General features: G+C 34.6%; 4 protein-coding genes across 4 annotated transcripts in view; 2 read left to right on the top strand and 2 right to left on the bottom strand.

Annotated features, from left to right (window-relative positions):
• Window positions 1-20,527, bottom strand: part of LOC133190328 (uncharacterized) — a 292,684-nt gene that overhangs the window by 61,447 nt on the left and 210,710 nt on the right. The gene's annotated exons all lie outside the window — the stretch shown is intronic.
• Window positions 172-3,072, top strand: LOC133190683 (THAP domain-containing protein 11-like). The gene is made up of 4 exons (XM_061326373.1): window positions 172-468; window positions 1,260-1,443; window positions 2,277-2,472; window positions 3,036-3,072. Exons 1-4 carry the CDS (start codon window positions 172-174, stop codon window positions 3,070-3,072), a joined length of 714 nt encoding a protein of 237 aa, XP_061182357.1.
• On the top strand, window positions 3,241-4,159 carry LOC133190682 (uncharacterized). The gene has a single exon (XM_061326372.1). It carries the CDS (start codon window positions 3,241-3,243, stop codon window positions 4,153-4,155), a length of 915 nt encoding a protein of 304 aa, XP_061182356.1. The 3' UTR covers window positions 4,156-4,159.
• LOC133190849 (uncharacterized) lies at window positions 15,437-19,310 on the bottom strand. Its single transcript, XM_061326534.1, has 2 exons — window positions 18,552-19,310; window positions 15,437-15,940 (listed from the first exon to the last, which is right to left on the bottom strand). Exons 1-2 carry the CDS (start codon window positions 18,928-18,930, stop codon window positions 15,801-15,803), a joined length of 519 nt encoding a protein of 172 aa, XP_061182518.1. The 5' UTR covers window positions 18,931-19,310; the 3' UTR covers window positions 15,437-15,800.

The raw sequence follows: 20,527 nt of genomic DNA, 5'->3' as shown, positions 1-20,527 counted from the left end.
ATAACAATCTGTCAACCTGTGGCAAGCTCTGCAGTAAATTCACCGAGGGAGGTAATATGAACAGCAATATATTAGTTCTGTTAGACTGGCAATGTTATAAGCCCTTTTTGCTTAACTGCGGGATTAAATATCGCGCATGCGCTGAAGTACCATGGGGTGGCAAAAAGAATCATGGTGAAAAGTTGTTGTGTTGTTGGGTGTACTAACCGAGCCACAAAGGACTGTAAGGTGTCGTTTTTTAAGTTTCCTGCAAATAAAACGAAAAGGCGAGCATGGGTTAATGCTGTTAACAGGAAAGGCTGGTTGCCTAACAGCAGCAGCAGGATATGCAGTGAACATTTCGAGACGGGTTGGCACTCGGATGACCGTGAAGACCGTAATTACAGGCCGACATTATTTTCTTATAAGTGTACAAAGGAACAAAACAGTGAAAGATTTACAAGAGCATTCAGGAGAAATCTGACAAAGGTATGATAATTTGTATTATATAATACGAATATCTTATTTCAACATGCATTACAAACATGTCAACCCGAGATTCCTCTGTTGTCTACCTTATACCCATTAATTTGACGTGACATTTAGCCTGATTTGAGCTGGTCGCAATTCCAGGCTAAATACGTCTTATTGTACCAAATTTATTTATTAAAGTCTATTAAGATTAAATATTTCATCCCATTTCAAATATGTACAAGTCACTGCAAGTCATTTAATATTCATTAATGTGCTAATTTTTCTGGTTATTTAGATTTTCCTGGTGTAAATATGGCACAGTTACTTATTTGTTTTAGATTAGTGATTTGATTAATTGAAACTGTCCTCTTAACAATAGTGCAACTGTCAAACTGTTAAATAATTGAAATATTCAGTGTGCAGTTGCTATTTGTTTTGAAAAGTTTCACAAGCTACCCCATCTTTGCTGGTCAAAGTATGCTGGTCATTTATATGGGGAACCTGGATTCTACTAGTGCCATAAAGTAAGATCTATCCATATACGTTAAATTTGCTGGTTAAATTTGATGGAAAGAAGCACTTATCATATTTATATAACTGCACAGCCGTATTATACATTTAGTGTAGTACATATTTTGTTTGTCAAAATGTGCATTTACTTTGTATATCTGTGTTTAATGAAAAAATATTTAAATTTAAGGAATAAAGCATAAACAATTAACATGAGGTTTATCTTTTGTTTTCGAAGCTTAGAGTTAATTTTATTTGTAATATTATTGTTAGATGTAATTGATTTTTTCCCCTAGACTTTTGAGGAAGCAGCTGCAAAACAAGAACATTTAGAGAGAACCAGACTAGAGGCATCCATAAGAATGCATAGCTACAGTGTCCCTGAAGAGCAGCAGGCATCTCCAGGGAAATTGTACAATGTAAATGTATTTCATGAAGATGATGACATTGACATAGGTGTAGTCCTTACAGCTGATGAAGGTTTGGACTGTTTATTTTCCCAAAAGTATTTGCTTTGAAGTTAACTTATTTCTAAGTATTGAATTATTTTTTGAAAGATATAGTCCCATAACTGCAACAAGTTGAGCAACATGCATTAGTGTGTTATGAAAATTTGTTTGCTCACACCGCGTTGCTGTTATGAGACAATGTCTTTAAAAAGAAAATGATTCAATGTTTATATTTACATTTGTAACTCCTTGTCTTGTGTGCAAACATGATTTTCACTTCAAAACTCCTGTATTATCCTTTCGCTAAGTTACAATTAATGGAAGACTTAGAGCAATTGCAATCTTTTCAATCTGAGTGTGATTTTTAATTTTTGCTTAAATGATATTGCACTTGCATGGCCTTCAACATTTTTAACGTTAAAATAAAATGCATACTTTAATCTTTTGACCCCGTGTCCTGGTTATGGTATTTTGAATGTCACAGCTTTGCACACACTTTATAAGCAAACAGCATGTGGAATGTAAATACAGATGAACTTTGGTATCTCGAACACTGATATCTCGAATACCATGGATATGTCGAAGTGATTTGGAAGTCCCAACCCCTTATTGTTTAAGTATTTTACCCTGGAAATCTTGAATCCTCGGATATCTCAAAGTTTTTCCTCGGTCCCATTGAGTTTGATATAACAAGGGTTGACTGTATTACATTTTGAATACCAAAATTGATGTTGACTTTTTATTATGATGCTTTAATGGCAGGTAGCTGCAGTTAATAAAATCAACATGCTCCTCCTCACACACACAAAAGATACTTATGTTTTAATGTGATGGAGACCAATTGCAATGTATAGTCATTAATAGGTTCACAGTGTGACACTGATCCTCTTCTCCAAGAGAATGCCTTGTTGAAGGAGGAAAACATGCTTCTGAAGGAAAAGCTGCATAAACTACAATGGGGTGTAAACAAAATTAAAGATGATGATGTTGCAACAAGATTCTACACTGGGTTGCCCAGCTTCCCTGTTTTCCTCTGGCTGTACAAGTACAGTATTTTTAGGTCACCTGAGTTGAAAGCTCATGTGAGCTTTTCTGATCACCCATGATCACCCATTGTCCGTCGTCCGTCCGTCTGTAAACTTTTCATATTTCCAACTTCTCAAGAACCGCTGGGTCAATTTTAAGCAAAGTTGGTACAAAGCATCCTTGGGTAAAGGGGAGTGTAAATTGTTAAAATGAAGGGCCAAGCCCCCTTACAAGGAAGATAATCAAGAAAAGACAAAAATAGGGTGGGGTCATTAAAAAATCTTCTCAAGAACAGCTGGGCCAGAAAAGCTGAAACTTATATGGAAGCATCCTGGGGTAGTGTAGATTCTAAATTGTTCAAATCATGACCCCGGGGGTAAGGTGGGGCAACAATAGGTATTACAAGGGTGGAAATCTGGTGAAGAAGATCAAGGCCAAAGTTAATCAGGTGAGTGTTGTGGCCCATGGGCCTCTTGTTTTTATATGTATTAAATGAGCATCCTACATTTCATACAAAGACATGTAATATCAAATAAAATAGAAAAAGAATAAAAAAAAACTTTTGTGCAAGGTTGAAGGTACATGTATCATCTTAAGATTAGAACAGAAAAATGCATGTGCACAAGGGAGCTAATTCCTGAGTACTGTAGAATCAGAAATATTTGTTGGGGATTTAATTTCATTTATTTCTTTGTTAACAATAATCAACGAAATTAAATCCCACAAGAAATTTTATATGACTATATGATGAGTAGGAGTACATTCGTAACAACAAATTTTAATGCACACGAAACCCTTTTAGATGGCAAATCAACAAAATTTTATCCCCATGAAAATTTGTGCTTCTACAGTATATTCCATAATGAATGGACATTCAATTCTCTTTTGCAGTTTCCTACTTCCTAAGGCAAGATCTATGACCTATTGGATTGGTGAAGGTACGTCAGAGACAGGAAGGCAGAGGCCAAACAAAAGTACTCTCCCTCTCATTGATCAGTTGCTGGCCGTTCTTATGCGTCTGAAGGTTGGGCTTTTAGTAACTGATATTGCTGAACGGTTCGGAATCTCAACATCAAGATTTTCTTCTTTTTTCACGACATGGATTTGTCTTCTTCATGCTGAGCTCTGTGCTCTGAATAAGTTTCCCTCAAGAGAAAAAATTGCATCTTGTTTGCCTGAATGCATGAAAAAGTTTCCAAATTTAAGAGTAATTCTTGACTGTACTGAAATATATATTCAGAAATCATCAAGTTTAGTTAACCAGAATTTAACTTTTTCAAATTATAAACATCATACAACAATGAAGTTTTTGATAGGAATTTCACCTGCTGGAGTAATTTCTTTTGTGTCAAATGCATGGGGTGGGAAAACTTCAGACAGACAGATGGTTATTGATAGTGGGTTTTTGGATTTATTAGAACCAGGAGACAATGTAATGGCCGATAAAGGTTTTACAATTAGAGATTTACTGCAAGAAAGAGGTTGTACTTTAAATATTCCACCATTTAACACCAAAGGACAATTTTCAGTTGATGAAATCCTGTACACACAAGAAATTGCAAAAGTTCGCATTCATGTTGAGAGAAGTATAGGTAGGATTAAATGTTTTCATATTTTTGATGGTGTGATGCCACTTTCACTTGCACCTCTGTTAAATCAAATGTTTCAAGTTGCCAGTTTCTTGACAAATCTTGATGTTCCACTTATTGAAAATTAAATGTACAAAGAGATTTCTAGTCACTCTATAAAATGCCAGTTTTGTAGCTCACCCTGATGAAATAGAGATGAGAGTATCTATTAGTTAGGTAGATGCTTGGAAGGTAAGTTTGGAGGTATATTGGGTCCTTGAAAAAATGTATTTGGGAGGCATAAGCTGTTTACATGTTTTATGTCTGGCAGGCATAAGCTGTTTACATGTTTTATGTCTGGCTTTTTATTGAAAGTCATAGAATTTTACCTTTGTAAACTCCAAACCACCTTTAATAACCACTTTACCTATACATGTAAATAGAGAATTGAAGAATGAATCAATTTTTTTTCTCTTTTTTTTTTTTATCATGTAGATGCAATTTGCAAGCCCTGTTTTTGGACAAATAATGGTTGTAAAATGCACATGTTCATGTACATTAGGTCACATGAAATATATTGTCAACAGTTATTAGTTTTAAGTAAAGCTTTTGTATATAATGTCTACTATTCTGAAATCTATGAAAAGAAAAGAATATCTGTAGAAAGAGTTTATATATTTTTAAATGTTTCTGTTTCTTTTCAAAATAGAATTTAAACTTCATATATGTTACAGAAAATGCATTAAAATCAAAGAATACAAGATTCTGGGATTAAAATAAACTGTTTCGCTTATATTTTCTGGTCTTAAATAAATCAGATAGTTTCAGTACAAATGTTTGCAGTTAACATGAAAAAAATTAATTATTTAGGAATGAATTTAATAAGGTGGGTTGGGGCAGTTTAAGCTTTATAAACCGCGAAGCGATTTATAAAACAGCATAAACTGTTCCTACCCACTTTATACGGTAACCGTATAAATTGGGTAGCTATGAATTTCATTCCTTATATTTTAATTTTCTTTCATTTAGTGTAAGAAAAAAGATGATTGCCCTTAAAAAATTACTTCAAATTGTACAAAATTTAAATGTAACGTCAGGTGGAATGATATGTTTTTGACACAAGTCATTGTGATATAGGCAACCCATTTTATACAATATAAAGTAAATTTTTTATGCCCCGGGATCGAAAGATCCCGGGGGTATATTGTTTTTGTCATGTCTGTCTGTTTGTTTGTTTGTCTGTCTGTCTGTTGTCAACTTTAACCTTGCCCATAACTTTTGATTGGTTGGAGCTATGACTTTCATATTTCGCATGTGTATTCCTTGTGACAAGACCTTTCTTTATGTACCATCATATTTGACCTTTTGACCTTGACCTTGGAGTTTGACCCACTTTTGCAAAATTTTATGAGACTTTAACCTTGGCCATAATTTCTGAACAGTTGGTGCTTGGGGTTTTAGACTTCACATGTGTATTCCTTGAGACAAGGCCTTCCTATGGATACCAACAACTTTGACCTTGGAATTTGACCTACTTTTGAAAAACTTTAACCTTGGCCATAACTTTTGAACAGTTGGTGCTTGGGGTTTCAAACTTCACATGTATATTCCTTGTGACAAGACCTTCCTCTGGATATCAATCTCTTTGACCCTTTGACCTTGACCTAGGAGTTTGACCTACTTTCGAAAAACTTTAACCTTGGTCATAACTTTTTAATGGTTGTTGCTAGGGTTTTCATACTTCACATACTTATGTAATTCTTGTGACAAGACCTTCCTTTGATACCAACAACTTTGACCTTGATTTTGACGTTTTACTTACTTTTAAAAAACTTTAACCTTCGCTATAACTTTTGAACAGTTGCAGCTAGGGCTTTCAAATTTCACAAGTATGTTCCTCGAGACAAGACCTTTCTTTAGGTACCAACATTTTTTATCTTTTGGCCTGGATTTTGACTTGCATTTGAGAAACTTTAACCTTCGCCATAAGCTGCCGTACAGGGGCATCAGTGTTTCACAAACACATCTTGTTTATCCAATCAATTTCCGCATTATATCCAGCATTAAATTATACATGTATGTGGATCAATTATGTTCAGGCCCATGGGCCACTTATTCAACATCTTTAAGATGGGGTATTATATGTTTCCCATAGAATTCGTGAAGTTTTGAAATCATACTGGAAACGTAAGTGGAGTCAAAATGAATCCTTTCAATGTAAACATTGCTTTTAGTAGCGGCAGTCCAAATAACGAAGTCAGACCATGGTAAGCCTAAAACAGCCATCTCCCCTTGCACCTGAGCATAATACTTATGTTTACAGCTTAATTTTGCTTTCCCATTTTTCACTTCCATGAAATCCAGATGATCGTATAGCTCGTGCACTTCCTTACTGACAATGACTTTGCCATTAAGTGAATATGGACACTTGATCTCCAGGACACCTTCCTGAGAGCCCTCTGGCATACTCTTGTCCAGGATTTTGCCATCCCCAGATGCTCCAATAAATGGACATAATGCTAGTAAAGTCAAACCAAGTGGTTGGACAGAAACATCTGCAACTCTCCTCACAAGTTCTAAGTAATCCTGCCTGGCCATCTCCTCATGGTCAATTCCCCACTGGACTGCAGGTGGCATTGACGGGTACCTGTTATTAGGTTGTTATTAGCTCACCTGAGCCGAAGGCTCAAGTGAGCTTTTCTGATCAAAATTTGTCCGTTGTCTGTCGGCGGCGGCGTTGTTGTTGTTGTCGTTGTAAACTTTTCACAATTTCTTCTTCTTCTCCAGAACTACTAGGCCAATTTCAACCAAACTTGGCACAGAGTATCCTTGGGTGAAGGGAATTCAAGTTTGTTCAAACAAAGGGCCACGCCTTCTTCCAAGGGGAGATAATCATGAATTCATGAAAAATTAATGGCATCATTTAAAAATCTTCTTTGCAAGAACCACTGTGCTTGAAAATATGAAACTTATATGGAAGCATCCTCAGGTAGTGTAGATTCAAGTTTGTTCAAATCATGACACCCGGGGGTAGGATGGGGCCACAATGGGCGATCAAAGTTTTACATAAAATGCATAGGAAAAATTTGTAAAAACCTTTCTCTCAAGAACAGCAAAGCCATGATTGGTTTTTTTTATGGGTGCATCCTCAGGTAGTGTAGATTCAAATTTGTTTAAATCATGACCCCCCAGGGGTAGGGTGGGACCACTATGGGTGATTAAAGTTTTACATAGGAATACATAAGAAAAAGCAAGCCTTTTAAAATCTTCTTCTGCAAAGCAATAATTAGTCATATATAAATGCAAGCATCCTCAGGTAATGTAGATTCAAATTGTTATACAAAGGAATACATATGATATATCAATAAAAACTGTCTTTCTAAGAACAGCATAGCCATTATTTGTCATATTAATTCAAAAGCATCCCTTTGAAGTATAGATTCAAGTTCAAATTAACACCCCCCCCCCTCTGAACCACTTTTATATCAAAACTTTTCAAGACTGAACTGATTTCTGCTTTTTCCTAGCCAGAGTGCTCAGGTGAGCGATGTGGCCCCTGGGCCTCTTATTTTTAAATGTCATATATATGCAGTATAATATTGAAATTACTAACAGGTCCAGCTGAACTCTAACATATTTTGCAAGGAAAAGGAGGGTAAGAAAAATTGTATGTAAAAAATGTTTTCTAAAGAGGTTAGTCAAATTATTATTCAAAATTCTAATTTTCTGTTCTTTGGTTTACCTGATAGGCAACAGGATTTGTCTGTATATTTAGAATGTAAAATTAAGTAAGAATGCTCTAAAGTTTAATTTTAATTTTTCTGCAGAAAATGAATCATACCGTTGAAGACTGGAACCATGGAGAATTCCAGAGATGAGGCTCCTAGGATGTTCTCCTGCCCTGATAATGTCTCCAAAGATTGAGGAAGTTAAGCGACCCTTATGGAGTGATATCCATTCTGGACTATTGCGCTGTGATCTGGTTCTCATCTCCACAAAGGACGATAACTCCTCACTGATTGGTTGCAGAATGTTAGCTGAAAGGTTTTAGAATACTGAAAATCATTTTGAAGTACATGCATTGTTTTATCAAAATTTTGATTGAAGAAATTGGCAATAAAATTTTAGTGATCAGAAGAAATTGAGTATACCATGCAGAGATTCAGACAAATCCACCAACTTTTGCAAATCAGTCTCTAGAGGATTCACGTAAGAAGTCACTGTTACTTCACTCACTGGGGTTGGTGTTCTTTCCGGAATATCCCATATACATGCCATTCCTGAATACAAGAAAAAAGAATATGAGTTAACCTTTTACTTTGAATTATTGTCTCCAATATCCCCTAATCTAAATGTGCAGTAGTAATTACCTGTGTTGGGAAAAACATCCCTCAATGCTTGGAGAGCACTTAAATCTGTGTCCCTGTGATCTGGGTGTCTTGGATCAAACTGTATAGTTTTTTTAATTGGTTGATCTCCACCGCTTGCTGAAATTTGTCAGAAACATTTATATCTTAATCCTGATTTAAATTTCTGCAGCTGCTGTCATTCATGGCTGCAATTACCATAGTTACCATAGTTACTTTACCTATTGAACCTGCTTTTCTTAAATTCATCTCGGATAAGGGTGCTGCAGGAAGATTCAGTTGTCTGGGCACATTCCATTTACAGAGTTTTGATGTACAGGAATTTTCTGCTTCTTTCTTGATAGAATTAAGGGCAAAAAGAAGGCTCCCAATGTGACTGCATGACTGAGCCAACCTAAAAGTAATGTGACAATTGTAGTACTTTTTTTTCAAATTTATGTAACAAGTTAATGTCTATTTCTATTTTTTGTGCTATAAATAAAATACTGAGTAATGATTTTTTTTATACATCATTCATATGCAATATAAAATCAGAATGTGAAGGGACAATGGTTCATATTCCTCAAGCAGGAAGCAATTAATCGCTCTGATTATTAAGTTGTGGAACTTGTAGTTTTGATAGTTAAGTACCATTATATATAAGGTGTTTATACTTGTATGACTTATACATACACTGAGTATATATACACAGGGCTTGAACATTACGATATCTGATACATGTATATTAAATGTAATTCCTACCCTATAGAACACTGACAGTAAGCATGGTTAATTGTCATTTCCCCCTCCAGACATCTAGCAGATATGAAAATCTGATATTTAATTTTCTTCATAGATGCAAGGCAGAATGCCTTGAAGTATATGGTTGAGTCATTCACCTGAAAAAAAGTATATTACAAACATGTAAAAGAGATATCATAATATGGACGAAAGTAGTTTCACTTTTTTTTTTTTTTAAAAATTGAAATTTAAAATACAATTATGTTTCCCCTGATTATTGTACTGCTTGGTAATTTCTTATTTTAATTTTGCCAACCTTATTATTATTATTTTTTTTAAAAATAGTTTTGCTACCGTCACAAAATAAAGATTACCTTGGCCATGAGGATTTCCTTCACATCTCCTGCCTCAAAATGTTTTGCAGCACGATCTAGACCACGAAAATTTTGGACTGCACGGCCTTGTACCTGGCGATCGACCATAAAGCGGACGATCGCCGAGAATGGTAGATCAGGTATCGCCTCCGCATCTAACGATACATACTGTACCTCGGTAAAATGGGGCGTATCTAAAGGACTACCCTCGAAATGGATAGGGACATTAAGGTTTAAGATGGAGTTGATTATTTCCTCTTTTGTCTTTTTTTCAAAAACCACTCCCAACTCCTCTGCTAACCGCTGTAAGGAATTTTTTTTAAGTTTGTTTAAACTTTCCCGGGTCGCCATCTTACTCTATGTAAACATTGCCGTAACCAAGGCTTTGCCGGAAATTAGTTACGTATGCACAGTCATATTATTGGAAATTAGAGAAAAAAACAGTCTCATGAAAAAATATAGAATTTATTATCGTAATATTTTACTAAATAATCTGTAGCAAAACTTTTATTCATGTTAATGTCAAAGTACACGTGAATTTATGCCACTCTCTATTTTGCCACCCCATGAGCGTTATGCGCATGCGTGCATATTATCTTGAAAGAGTCTATTGCATTCTCAGTCTTACGTTGTCTTTTTAGGCCACTTTTAAACAATTAATTGTTTTTCAAGATTTTCCCCTAAAACTTGGGTCGGTAGGTAGGTAAAGAAATAGAATTAAGTTATAGCAGTCATTCTACGATAAATGGACCAATTCAGGGTATCAGTAAAACATGAAAAAAAATAATTGTTTCAAATAGCAAAATGAACATCATTATTCTCTAAAGGACATATCAGTGAACTTGAAAAAAAAAGAATTGTCCACAAATCTGATATCGTTAACTTTTTACAACAATTTCAATATACCATTGATTTTAAGGTAATGTTACGGAATTAAGTTAAATGCTTGATCAAGTCTTATTATTTTTTAAATAGAGCTGAATTTGACCAATTTTTTTCGTTTCTGATGTTCAGTATAGAACGCTAAAGTGATTCATGAAGTCTCGCATGAATTCGAAATTAATTTTTAAAATTTCGGGAAAAATATATAAATCGTTACCGAAGTTAATCGTTACGGAAGTTAATTCCCAGCAATAAAAGTTTAAATTCTCGGCAATAGTTAAAATCAAAGTTTGTTTTAGGATATTAAACAAAAGTATGAAGCATTTCGCTCTCAAAATAATAATTTTTTTTTATACCTATAATGCAAAATCTTTCCTGAATTACCGTTACGGAAGTTTTAAAATTTTTAAGAGAGACAACTGTTTTGTGGAAAATATAATCGTCTAAAATAGCTGACCCGCAACTTGAATAGATGATACTAGGTTCCGTGGTCACTTTCAGATAAGTTTCAGTTCTTTTTGAAATCTGCATTCCGTGCGTGAAATTTAAAAACAAAATCGTTACGGAAGTTAACCGATTTTTAGCGACATGCTATAGTTTCGCATGAAAAAAGATCCCTGCATTTCTTTGCGAGAAATGGTTTGATTTCTTTTTATATAGGATAAAAAACTTTTTTAACATTCATTGCAATCTATTCGGAACGCTTTTACGGCTGAAAATTTATATAAAAAATAAAGTACATCTTGAAATTTATAAATAAATGAAGCGACATTAAGATTTGCAGTGGAATGCGTTTTTCAACATTACATTATGTTCATGTCAAAACTTTAACTTTCGGTAAATATTTACAAAACCATGTGTGTATGTTAAGTCTTAGAGTTGAAATCGATCTTTAAATTTAGAGTTAAGATATTACAACGGTAAATTTGTAAGCGACATAAAAAATTCTTAATTGGGCACGTTTTTGTAGAATGACTGATAGACAAAAAAATATGTCAGAATTAAATTGAACTATTTAAAAAGCTTAAGTTTTAAAATTGCAATATTTCGACTGAGTTATATTTTGGTGGCTAGAGTTGGGATCTAACGTCTTAAACATCTATTTTAAAAATAAATAGGATATCCCCATTCAATCATTCTTGAATTATCAGGCTGAAATTTAAAAGGAAAAAGCCAAATGTTTTATTTTTTGTGATAAATCCAATTTTATTTAAAAAAAATAAAATAATAAAAAGTCGCCTTATTAGCTAACCAGAAACAATCGATGGCCCAAGTGAGCTTTGTCTGTTGTCTGTTAATATTGTTGGTACTCGAAGAACGATCTGCTCACTTGATATATACCTGTGAAATATAAAAGCCCTTGCACCAATTAAAAAAAAATATGGCTAAGATTAAGGTTTGGTACATTTTGCAAAAGTACATTGTAGCTCAAACTCCAAGGTCAAGATCAAGAGGTCAAATACGTTGATACCCAAAGAAAGGTCTTGACACAGGGAATACACATGTGAAATAAGAAAGCGACTACCCGTTATTCAAAAAATATGGTTTAAGTTTTTACGAACAAACAAACAAAAAAAAAAAGAGAGAGAGAGACGGACGAACATAACAAAAACTATATACCCCCGAATCTTCAGGGTATATATAAAACAAGAGGCCCATGGGCCACGACGCTCACCTGAGTAACTTGGGCCTTGCTGTTTTTCACCTGATTTCCCCCCTTGTAGTACTTATTGTGGCCCCGCCCTACCCCCAGGGGTCATGATTTGAACAATTAGAATCTACACTATCCCAGGATGCTTCCACTTAAGTTTCAGCTCTTCTGGCCCAGTGGTTCTTCAGAATATTTTTAAAGATTTTTCCTATATATTTAATGTAGAAATTGGATTCTCTATTGTAGCCCCGCCCTACCCCCAGGGGTCATGATTTGAACAATTTAGAATCTACAATGACTACCCCAGGATGCTTCCACATAAGTTTCAGCTTTCCTGACCCAATGGTTCTTGAGAAGAAGATTTTTAAAGATTTTTCATATACAGGTCAATATGAAAATTGGATTCCCTTTTGTGGCCCCGCCCTACCCCCGGGGATCATGATTCGAACAATTTAGTATCTACACTACCCCAGAATGCTATCACATAAGTTTCAGCTTTTCTGGCCCAGTGGTTCTTGAGAAGAGGATTTTTAAAAGATTTTGACTACATATTTCAATGTAAAACTTGGATTCCCTATTGTGGCCCCGCCCTACCCCCGGGGTCATAATTTGAATAATTTAGAATTTTCACTACACTACTCTGCTTCCACATAAGTTTCAGTCTTTCTGGCCCAGTGGTTCTTGAGAAGAAGATTTTTAAAGATTTTTTCTACATATTTCAATGTTAAAATTGGATTCCCTATTGTGGCCCCGCCCTACCCCCGGGGGTCATGATTCGTACAATTTAGAATCTACACTACCCCAGGATGCTTCCACATAAGTTTCAGCTTTTCTGGTCCAGTGGTTCTTGAGAAGAAGATTTTTAAAGATTTTTTCTATATATTTCAATGTAAAACTTGGATTCCCTATTGTGGCCCCACCCTTCCCCCGGGGGTCATGATTTTAAAAATTTAGAATTTACACTACACTACACTCCTTCCACATAAGTTTCAGCCTTTCTGGCCCAGTGGTTCTTGAGAAGAAGATTTTTAAAGATTTTTTCTACATATTTCAATGTAAAACTTGGATTCCCTATTGTGGCCCCACCCTTCCCCCGGGGGTCATGATTTTAAAAATTTAGAATTTACACTACACTACACTCCTTCCACATAAGTTTCAGCCTTTCTGGCCCAGTGGTTCTTGAGAAGAAGATTTTTAAAGATTTTTTCTACATATTTCAATGTAAAACTTGGATTCCCTATTGTGGCCCCGCCTTACCCCCGGGGTCATAATTTGAACAATTTAGAATTTACACTACACTTCACTGGTTCCACATAAATTTCAGCCTTTCTGGCCCAGTGGTTCTTGAGAAGAAGATTTTTTAATGACCCCACCCTATTTTTGTCTTTTCTTGATTATCTCCCCTTGGAAGGGGGCTTGGCCCTTCATTTTAACAATTTAAACTCCTCTTTACCCAAGAATGCTTTGTACCAAGTTTGGTTAAAATTGGCCCTGTGGTTATTGAGAAGAAGTTGAAAATGTGAAAAGTTTACAGACGGACGGACAGACGGACGGACGACGGACAACGAGTGATCAGAAAAGTTTACTTAAGCTTTCAGCTCAGGTGAGCTAAAAAGCAAGCATTGATAAGAGAAAGCAATGACTCTTTTAGTGACTAATTCCTATGTCTGCACCCTGTTGTTCTTTACTCATTTCTAATTTGGAAACTCAAATTGTTGACAGTTACGCATATGTACATATTTTTTTTTAACAAACACTGTATTTGTATAGCTTTGCTGTCCGTGAGAAGATTTTTAAAGATTCTTCATATATATACCTATGTTAAACTTTAATCGCCTATTGTGGCCCCGTCCTGGTCCCGGGGGTCATGATTTGAACAAACTTGAATCTACATGTAATGAAGCTTTCACATGTTTCACCTTTTCTGGCCCAGTGGTTACCGAGAAAAAGATTTTTAAATTTCACGAATTCTTAATTATCTCCAATGAAAGAGGTCGTGGCAGTTCATGTGAACAAACTTAAATCCCCTTTACCCAAGGATGCTTTGTGACAACTTTAGTTGAAATTGGTCCAGTGGTTCATGAGAAGAAGTCAAAAATGTTTAGTTTACAGATGACACACTCTTTGATCAGAACTTTCGGCTCGGGTGAGCTAAAAGGTTAGCAGTATTTTTTTTTCTCTTCATGTCTAAAAAAAAAAAACACAAACAAACAAACTATATGACGCAACTGGAGCACTATGAAATTCTTCGCCGAGATTAAACTATGATTACTTGTAACAGGTCAACATATTGCATCATCCATTTTATGAATGATAGCATCATGTATATAGTACAGACATTGAAGAACTTTTAAAGTCCCTTCTTTACACTATTGAAACAAAATTTAAATAATCTTTATCTGAGTTTGCTTTTAGGTTAAAAAAAAAAGAGTTCTATTAAACAAGATTTCTGTATTAGCCCGAAAATTCCGCAGACATAAAGGTTATTCGGTTTTTATAGATCACCATATGATATTTCGCAATGTGGAGCAGTGCATAAGATGCGTGGGAAGGTGGGATCAAGGGGTCAACTTGTTGCATAACGTTGGCTTTGTTTTTTGACTAGTCTGTTGATATAAAGCGACGTTCCATGTTTGATTACGATATACACTGCATATCCGGTAAAATAATTATTTAATCAATAATTTTTGGATTGTTCTTTGTTTTCTGAGAAGTAAATATATCTGGATAACTACAACAGAGTTTCGTGTGGTGGTGGTGGTGGGGGGGGGCTTTTTATATCAACAGTGCCTTTTAATTTATACAAATTGTCTTTTCACTGATTAACAATTTCAATTGCCAAGGAGTGCATGACTCCGTCATACTCATTAGCAATCGGAAATCTGTAATCAATGAAGGACAAAATTATTAACCTATTTAAAGCATAGTGCAATTTCTTTTTTACAATCCCCAATATTTCTGAGTTACGTCATCTTCATAATGTGAAGGCTTAGTGATATCGTTCTTCTACCAAACAGAAGAGGCCTTGGCATTGAGAAGATGGAGTTACAATGTAATATACGAATACTTCTCCCTTCCTACATATTAATTCATTCAATCCTGTACTGCCATGGTTAGAAGAATAACCACTCAACTTTTAGAATTAAAATTACTCTCTTCTAAATCTGAGTATCAAAAGTGTTTTGTAATATCATTGAACGTTTTTATCATATTTGTAATTAATTAATTAGTTTATTTATTCATTCATTCATTCATCTATTTATTGTTTTTGTGACATTGATGAAAATAAAATAATGATATAATAAGTCATATAGATAAATTCTCAGAACATAGAAAAAATGTCTAGACTAAAGTTACTCAATGTTTTTTGAAAATTCTATTCATAATTCATTGATCCTCAAATATTTCTTCAAAATAGTTAAAGTAATCCAACTGCTTCAAAAATTCGATCATTATTGATCCGCCTTTATTTTCCTGAAAGGACACAAAAAGGGGAAAACAAATAAGGATAACAAACAGAGTCTGGTTTATTATCTAATTATACACCCATCGTCAGATTTTCCAGGTATATACATATTAAAATAACTGCACAGTTATGACTGGTTTGATTCACCTTATAGTCCGTAAGTTGAAGAAATTTGGATAGTCGTAAAAAAGCACATACATTAATATGGAAGACTAGCTAGAATTCAAATTTCAAGATTCACGGTTAATATATCCATTGTGGAGATTATTCCACTTAGAGCACAAGGTGAGAATCGATCCCTGAGGAAAAAACACGGAGCGAGGAGCAGAGACAGCTAAGTGTTGAAGACGATACTGACGATTGTGATGATGATTATCGTCAATATTATAGAGACAATCGATATCACACGGACGATCTTGCCGAGTCTTCTACATTTGGCAGAATTTCCATTAATATACTCATTGTCTGCTTGAACTGAAATAGAAAATTTAAAAAATGATTTTAATAGAGTTAAGGTGATGTTAAGAAAACAATAATCACAATATACTCGATGTAATTCTCGAAAAGTTGTCATAAAACAATATGAACAATTCACTTGACCTTGACCTTTGACCGTGATTAAGGCGTATACTATAAGATGCACCACCTTCAGAATTTAGTCTGACTGATATCCCAATGTGTGTAGTCTGGAAATAATTAATCCTTTTCTCCCTTAATTCCAGTCTCGGTGAATATAAATGAAGATATAAAATACTTTTGCAAATTAAGCATTCCACCATAAAATCAAGACAATGCGAAAGGTGTCTGAATGAAAAAAAAAGTCCTAGGTCTCTTAACAGATAATTTTTACGGGAGGTATTTAAAATTTTTTATGTTTTTGAAAAAAAATCAACAAGAGCACAGAATGCAAAATGCAGCATCTTATCTTTTGCAATTTTGAAAAAATGAAAAAAGGGGGTTGGATATACCAAAGTAATCATTAATTCTGCTTGATTATCAAAAACGTAATATCCGTGTATTTATTATTCAATGAATGTCTTTATAACACAGTATTATTCGAGGTAAGATAAACTGGCAGTAAAGACTTTAGTTGAGTTTACAATGATGAGCAAGCATTTCATGCGGTTGGACAATAGGATATACGAGTTAACGAGGCAATGAACATCTTCATTCTTTGTTTATCTTGTGCTTAACAACATGTGCACATATGTAGGTAATTACTCGCTAGTCTAATGGATAAAGGTAAATGGGTGAAAGAGAGAGAGTAAAAAAGGGAAGACTTTGTGTGCAATTCCAAGAGAAAATTAGTTATGACTAGCTTAACTTATGCCAATAATTTTTGTCCTAAAGTTTTATTTTTTTTTTAGTACATGTAGTAGTAGAGGTGAACTTTATTTTACATTATAGACGAAGTTTTTTTTTTAAGTGAAAATTAAAATTTTTTCTTTTGAAAATAATAATAAAAAATACAGAAATCGACAACTGAGAAAATGACACTTTAATGAATTTTGGACTTTTGATTAATTACTGTCCTTCAAATAGCAGGAATTCTTGGATAAAAGAAATTCAGCAACAAAAATTTCACACAAGTCACCAAGCTTCATGACGACAAAACGAAAGGACATATTGTCTTGATAATTTACAAGACATCAAATAAAAAAATAAAATATATAGATAGAAATAGAAAAAAATAAAGAGTTGACCTTAGCTTTTCGTATAAATTTCGTGTAAATTGACAATACGTTTTCAAAATGCCCTGCTTTGTGTGTGCAAGATTCAGTCTGGGGCTACATTAAACGAAAGGATTTCTTTTATATTTGGCAGAAAAAAGCTTTGTACTTTCATTGACGGTGTTTGTTTACTGAATCAATAAACAATCTTAACTTTTGAGGAGCTGCATCTTTCGAGAAACATGATGGACTTCATATTATTTTCCGGTCACAAATTACCCCTTTCATATCAAAATTTGGCCTAGTTTGAAAAGCTATAATTAAACTGAGCTTTGATTTACAAAGGTATCTGTTGACAATTTACGAGTTTACAAATTACACTCAGTAAACCAATACGTAAACACAGCATCATACATTGTATCATTCTCGTAAGCAGGTGCCCTTCAATCGCTCCATGCCACAGACAGTATCAATGAAGCACTACCGTTATTAGCCAGCCAATACAACATAGACGATAATAATTCCTATCTCTATTAGATCAGTCCCGATTACCAGAGATTTGTTTCAGGAGCGTGATCTTCTATCGTTTGTTTTTTTACGTCCAGTCATTAACTTTATAGCTTTGTTCTTGATATCATTTGATGCTCTGACATTTTCGATAGGATCTTGCGTAAGTAAAAGAAAACGCCAACTCACTACCAACATAGGTCTTGTATATATTTTCTATACTACAGGTATGTTTTTATCTGAGACATGTTTTCAAAATTTTATTAAAATTTCAGGGCGGGAAGCGAGTATTAAATTCCTCACTTCAGAGATGTGTTCGATTTTTTGTTCTCGAGCATGCATTTGCATTCTATTTTAAGGAGTTTCTGGGTAATAATTGTCACATCTATTCATTATAATTTAGGAAATCTATTTTAAATAATAAATACCTTTAAGTTGATGAATTTGATTACTCGGAAATAACAAATGTCAAGAAAAAGGAATGCATACAGAGCACTCCACGTAATTTTAAACAAACTCGCGTGCTTTTAATTAGTTTGTCAGTTGCTTCGTTGCCAGGCGAATAAGCTCATCCATATTTTTCGTCTTAGTCTATTATTTTGGTGCGATATTGTTATTGCAAAAATGCTTAATACGAAGAACAATTAATCTTAGTGCAATTAACCTAATGTCATGTTCTGTTAAAATCCTAGGTAGATGGTAATTAAAATAGATCCTAACAGTTTCTTGGATAAGAAACTGCAGCGTTTATCTAAGTACAGTCTTGGAGTAATAACTACTTGTCATTTCCGAAGGTAATGGGTCTAGACACGTTTTTGTCATTGTCTGCAAGTACTAAAAAGACTTAGAAGTAAACATGGGAGCGTTAATTAAGGATGAAGATTTCACCAAAACAATATCATACTTACTAGCCATTACCAATGCAACGATTCCCGTAAGAGGGTTAAAGAATATGGTCGTAAAAAGTGCCAACCAAAGATAGTTTGGAGGTTTGCTCTCCAGAACAGGTGTATCAAAAGTGTCCCGATTCTGGTTTTCAACAGTTTTCCTGGCCTCATCGTAGTAGTCCTTTCCATTTCTTGTCGTCTGCCCAGCTTCAAGTCCAGATCTAATACTAGCTGTAGACTGGAATCCTTTTTTAATTGAACTTTTTGCACTAGTGTCTGAATTTTTACGAATCGAATCAGACGACTCCTTTCGTTGAGATTTGGGAGCATTTCTGAGAGATGATTGTTTACTCGACGAACTTTGTCGTAATTCAAGATTTGTGGAAGAATTGTCCTCCATCACACTGAATTGAATAGCGCAAATACTCCTAAGATTTCCTCATAGTGTGACAATAACCAATATCTAAAAGTTTTACAGGGCTAGCTTTAACCTTACGTAAGTTTCCGCTTATCGTAGAAAACAAAAAACTAGCCGTATATCATAAACCATAGCATCACCCTCGAATTACATGTTAGTCTGATATCAACACAAGAGAGGCGCGCTACAGTCTGCCTGTTGTCCCGTGAGGTGCTTCAGAAACAACAGAAACTTATAATAATGTCCATCATTTCGTCTCAAGTAGCACACACTGAGAAAGTTAATACACGGTCGTGGAGAGATGTCCAGATGCCTATGTGGTGCCTGATTTTTTGGCGATCTCTTCTCCGTCCGATTATATCTACGTGTTATCATGGTGATAAACTGTGGAGTAATGAAGTGAATTCAATTAAAGTTTTTCTGTGTAAAATATGCTGAGTCAAAATTTTCGTATTCATAGGCGTTGAAAACTTCGTGCACGAATCTCTGAAAGCAAAGCGATGTTTCAATAACCAATCTTTTAGAAAATTAACTTTAAAAAAATGCTTGTTGTGAAATCAGAACAGTATTTTGCATTACTGGTATTTAACATTCATTTTTAATGGACGAGTTAATTTCTAATCACAGAATAGAGGAAAAAAAAACTTCACTGTGTGATTTAGTTTTTCCTATGTCGCTTTTATTATAGCCTTGCAGCCAATTTTCACATTGAATTTTATCAAACTCTCGGGACATCAAATGGCGCAACAGTCCTTTTATTAATTCAATATTCCAACAAATCTACGCGCGTCAGTGGTAATTCCGTCTGACATTTACCGCGTGATATACACGTTACATATGACGTAATGAGGTACTGGTCAACAGAAAGCAGAATTCTTTATGCCATTAGGAACTAATTAACAAACCCTCATGGTCTTCATTAACACCCAAACATTCCAAACCCGGTGCATATGGTGTTGTACTTTACGTAATTTACACAGGAATACATGTAATCCAATACATTTTGATATTGTTAATAAATCATGTGTTTCGTCAATGAACGTTAAATTTTATTGTTTTAGTTTTCTTTCATATGAGATTTATTTCAGTATATGCTTTGATCCTTTCTTGTTCTTTTGAACATTCTATCCACTAAAATATTAATTTCCATTTGTAGAATCTTTTAAATGAATCATACATTTGTACTATGGTTTATTTATTTAGTCAATACAACCTTAGGCAAAATAGCCCATCAGTATAGAATATTATATTACAATAATTAACACCCTAAAGAAGTCTAAAATCGGGTGTTTGACACTTTCAGGATGGCCGATAAAATGTTATCTTGAATGAAATGGGAATAGTGTAAAACAAGAGACCCATGGGCCATAACGCTCGCCTGAGTCACCTTGAACTTGCTGTTCTTCGGAAGATTTTTAAGGTTTTTCTTTTTCATTCCCAAGAAAAATTTTTATCCAAAGTTTTGGCCCCACCCTAACTCCCAGTGGTCATGAATTAACAAAACTTTAATCTGAAGAACAGCAAGTCCAAGGTGATTCAGGGGGACGTTGTGGCCCATGCGTATCTTGTTTTACACTAT

Source organism: Saccostrea echinata, unplaced genomic scaffold (assembly GCF_033153115.1).
Source record: "Saccostrea echinata isolate AGI-Se365-2 ecotype Australia unplaced genomic scaffold, CSIRO_AGI_Sech_v1 ptg000022l, whole genome shotgun sequence".
In the NCBI taxonomy this organism is placed as follows: domain Eukaryota; kingdom Metazoa; phylum Mollusca; class Bivalvia; order Ostreida; family Ostreidae; genus Saccostrea; species Saccostrea echinata.
Note: the sequence above shows the minus strand (reverse complement) of the source record. Positions and strands in the feature narration are given on the sequence as shown.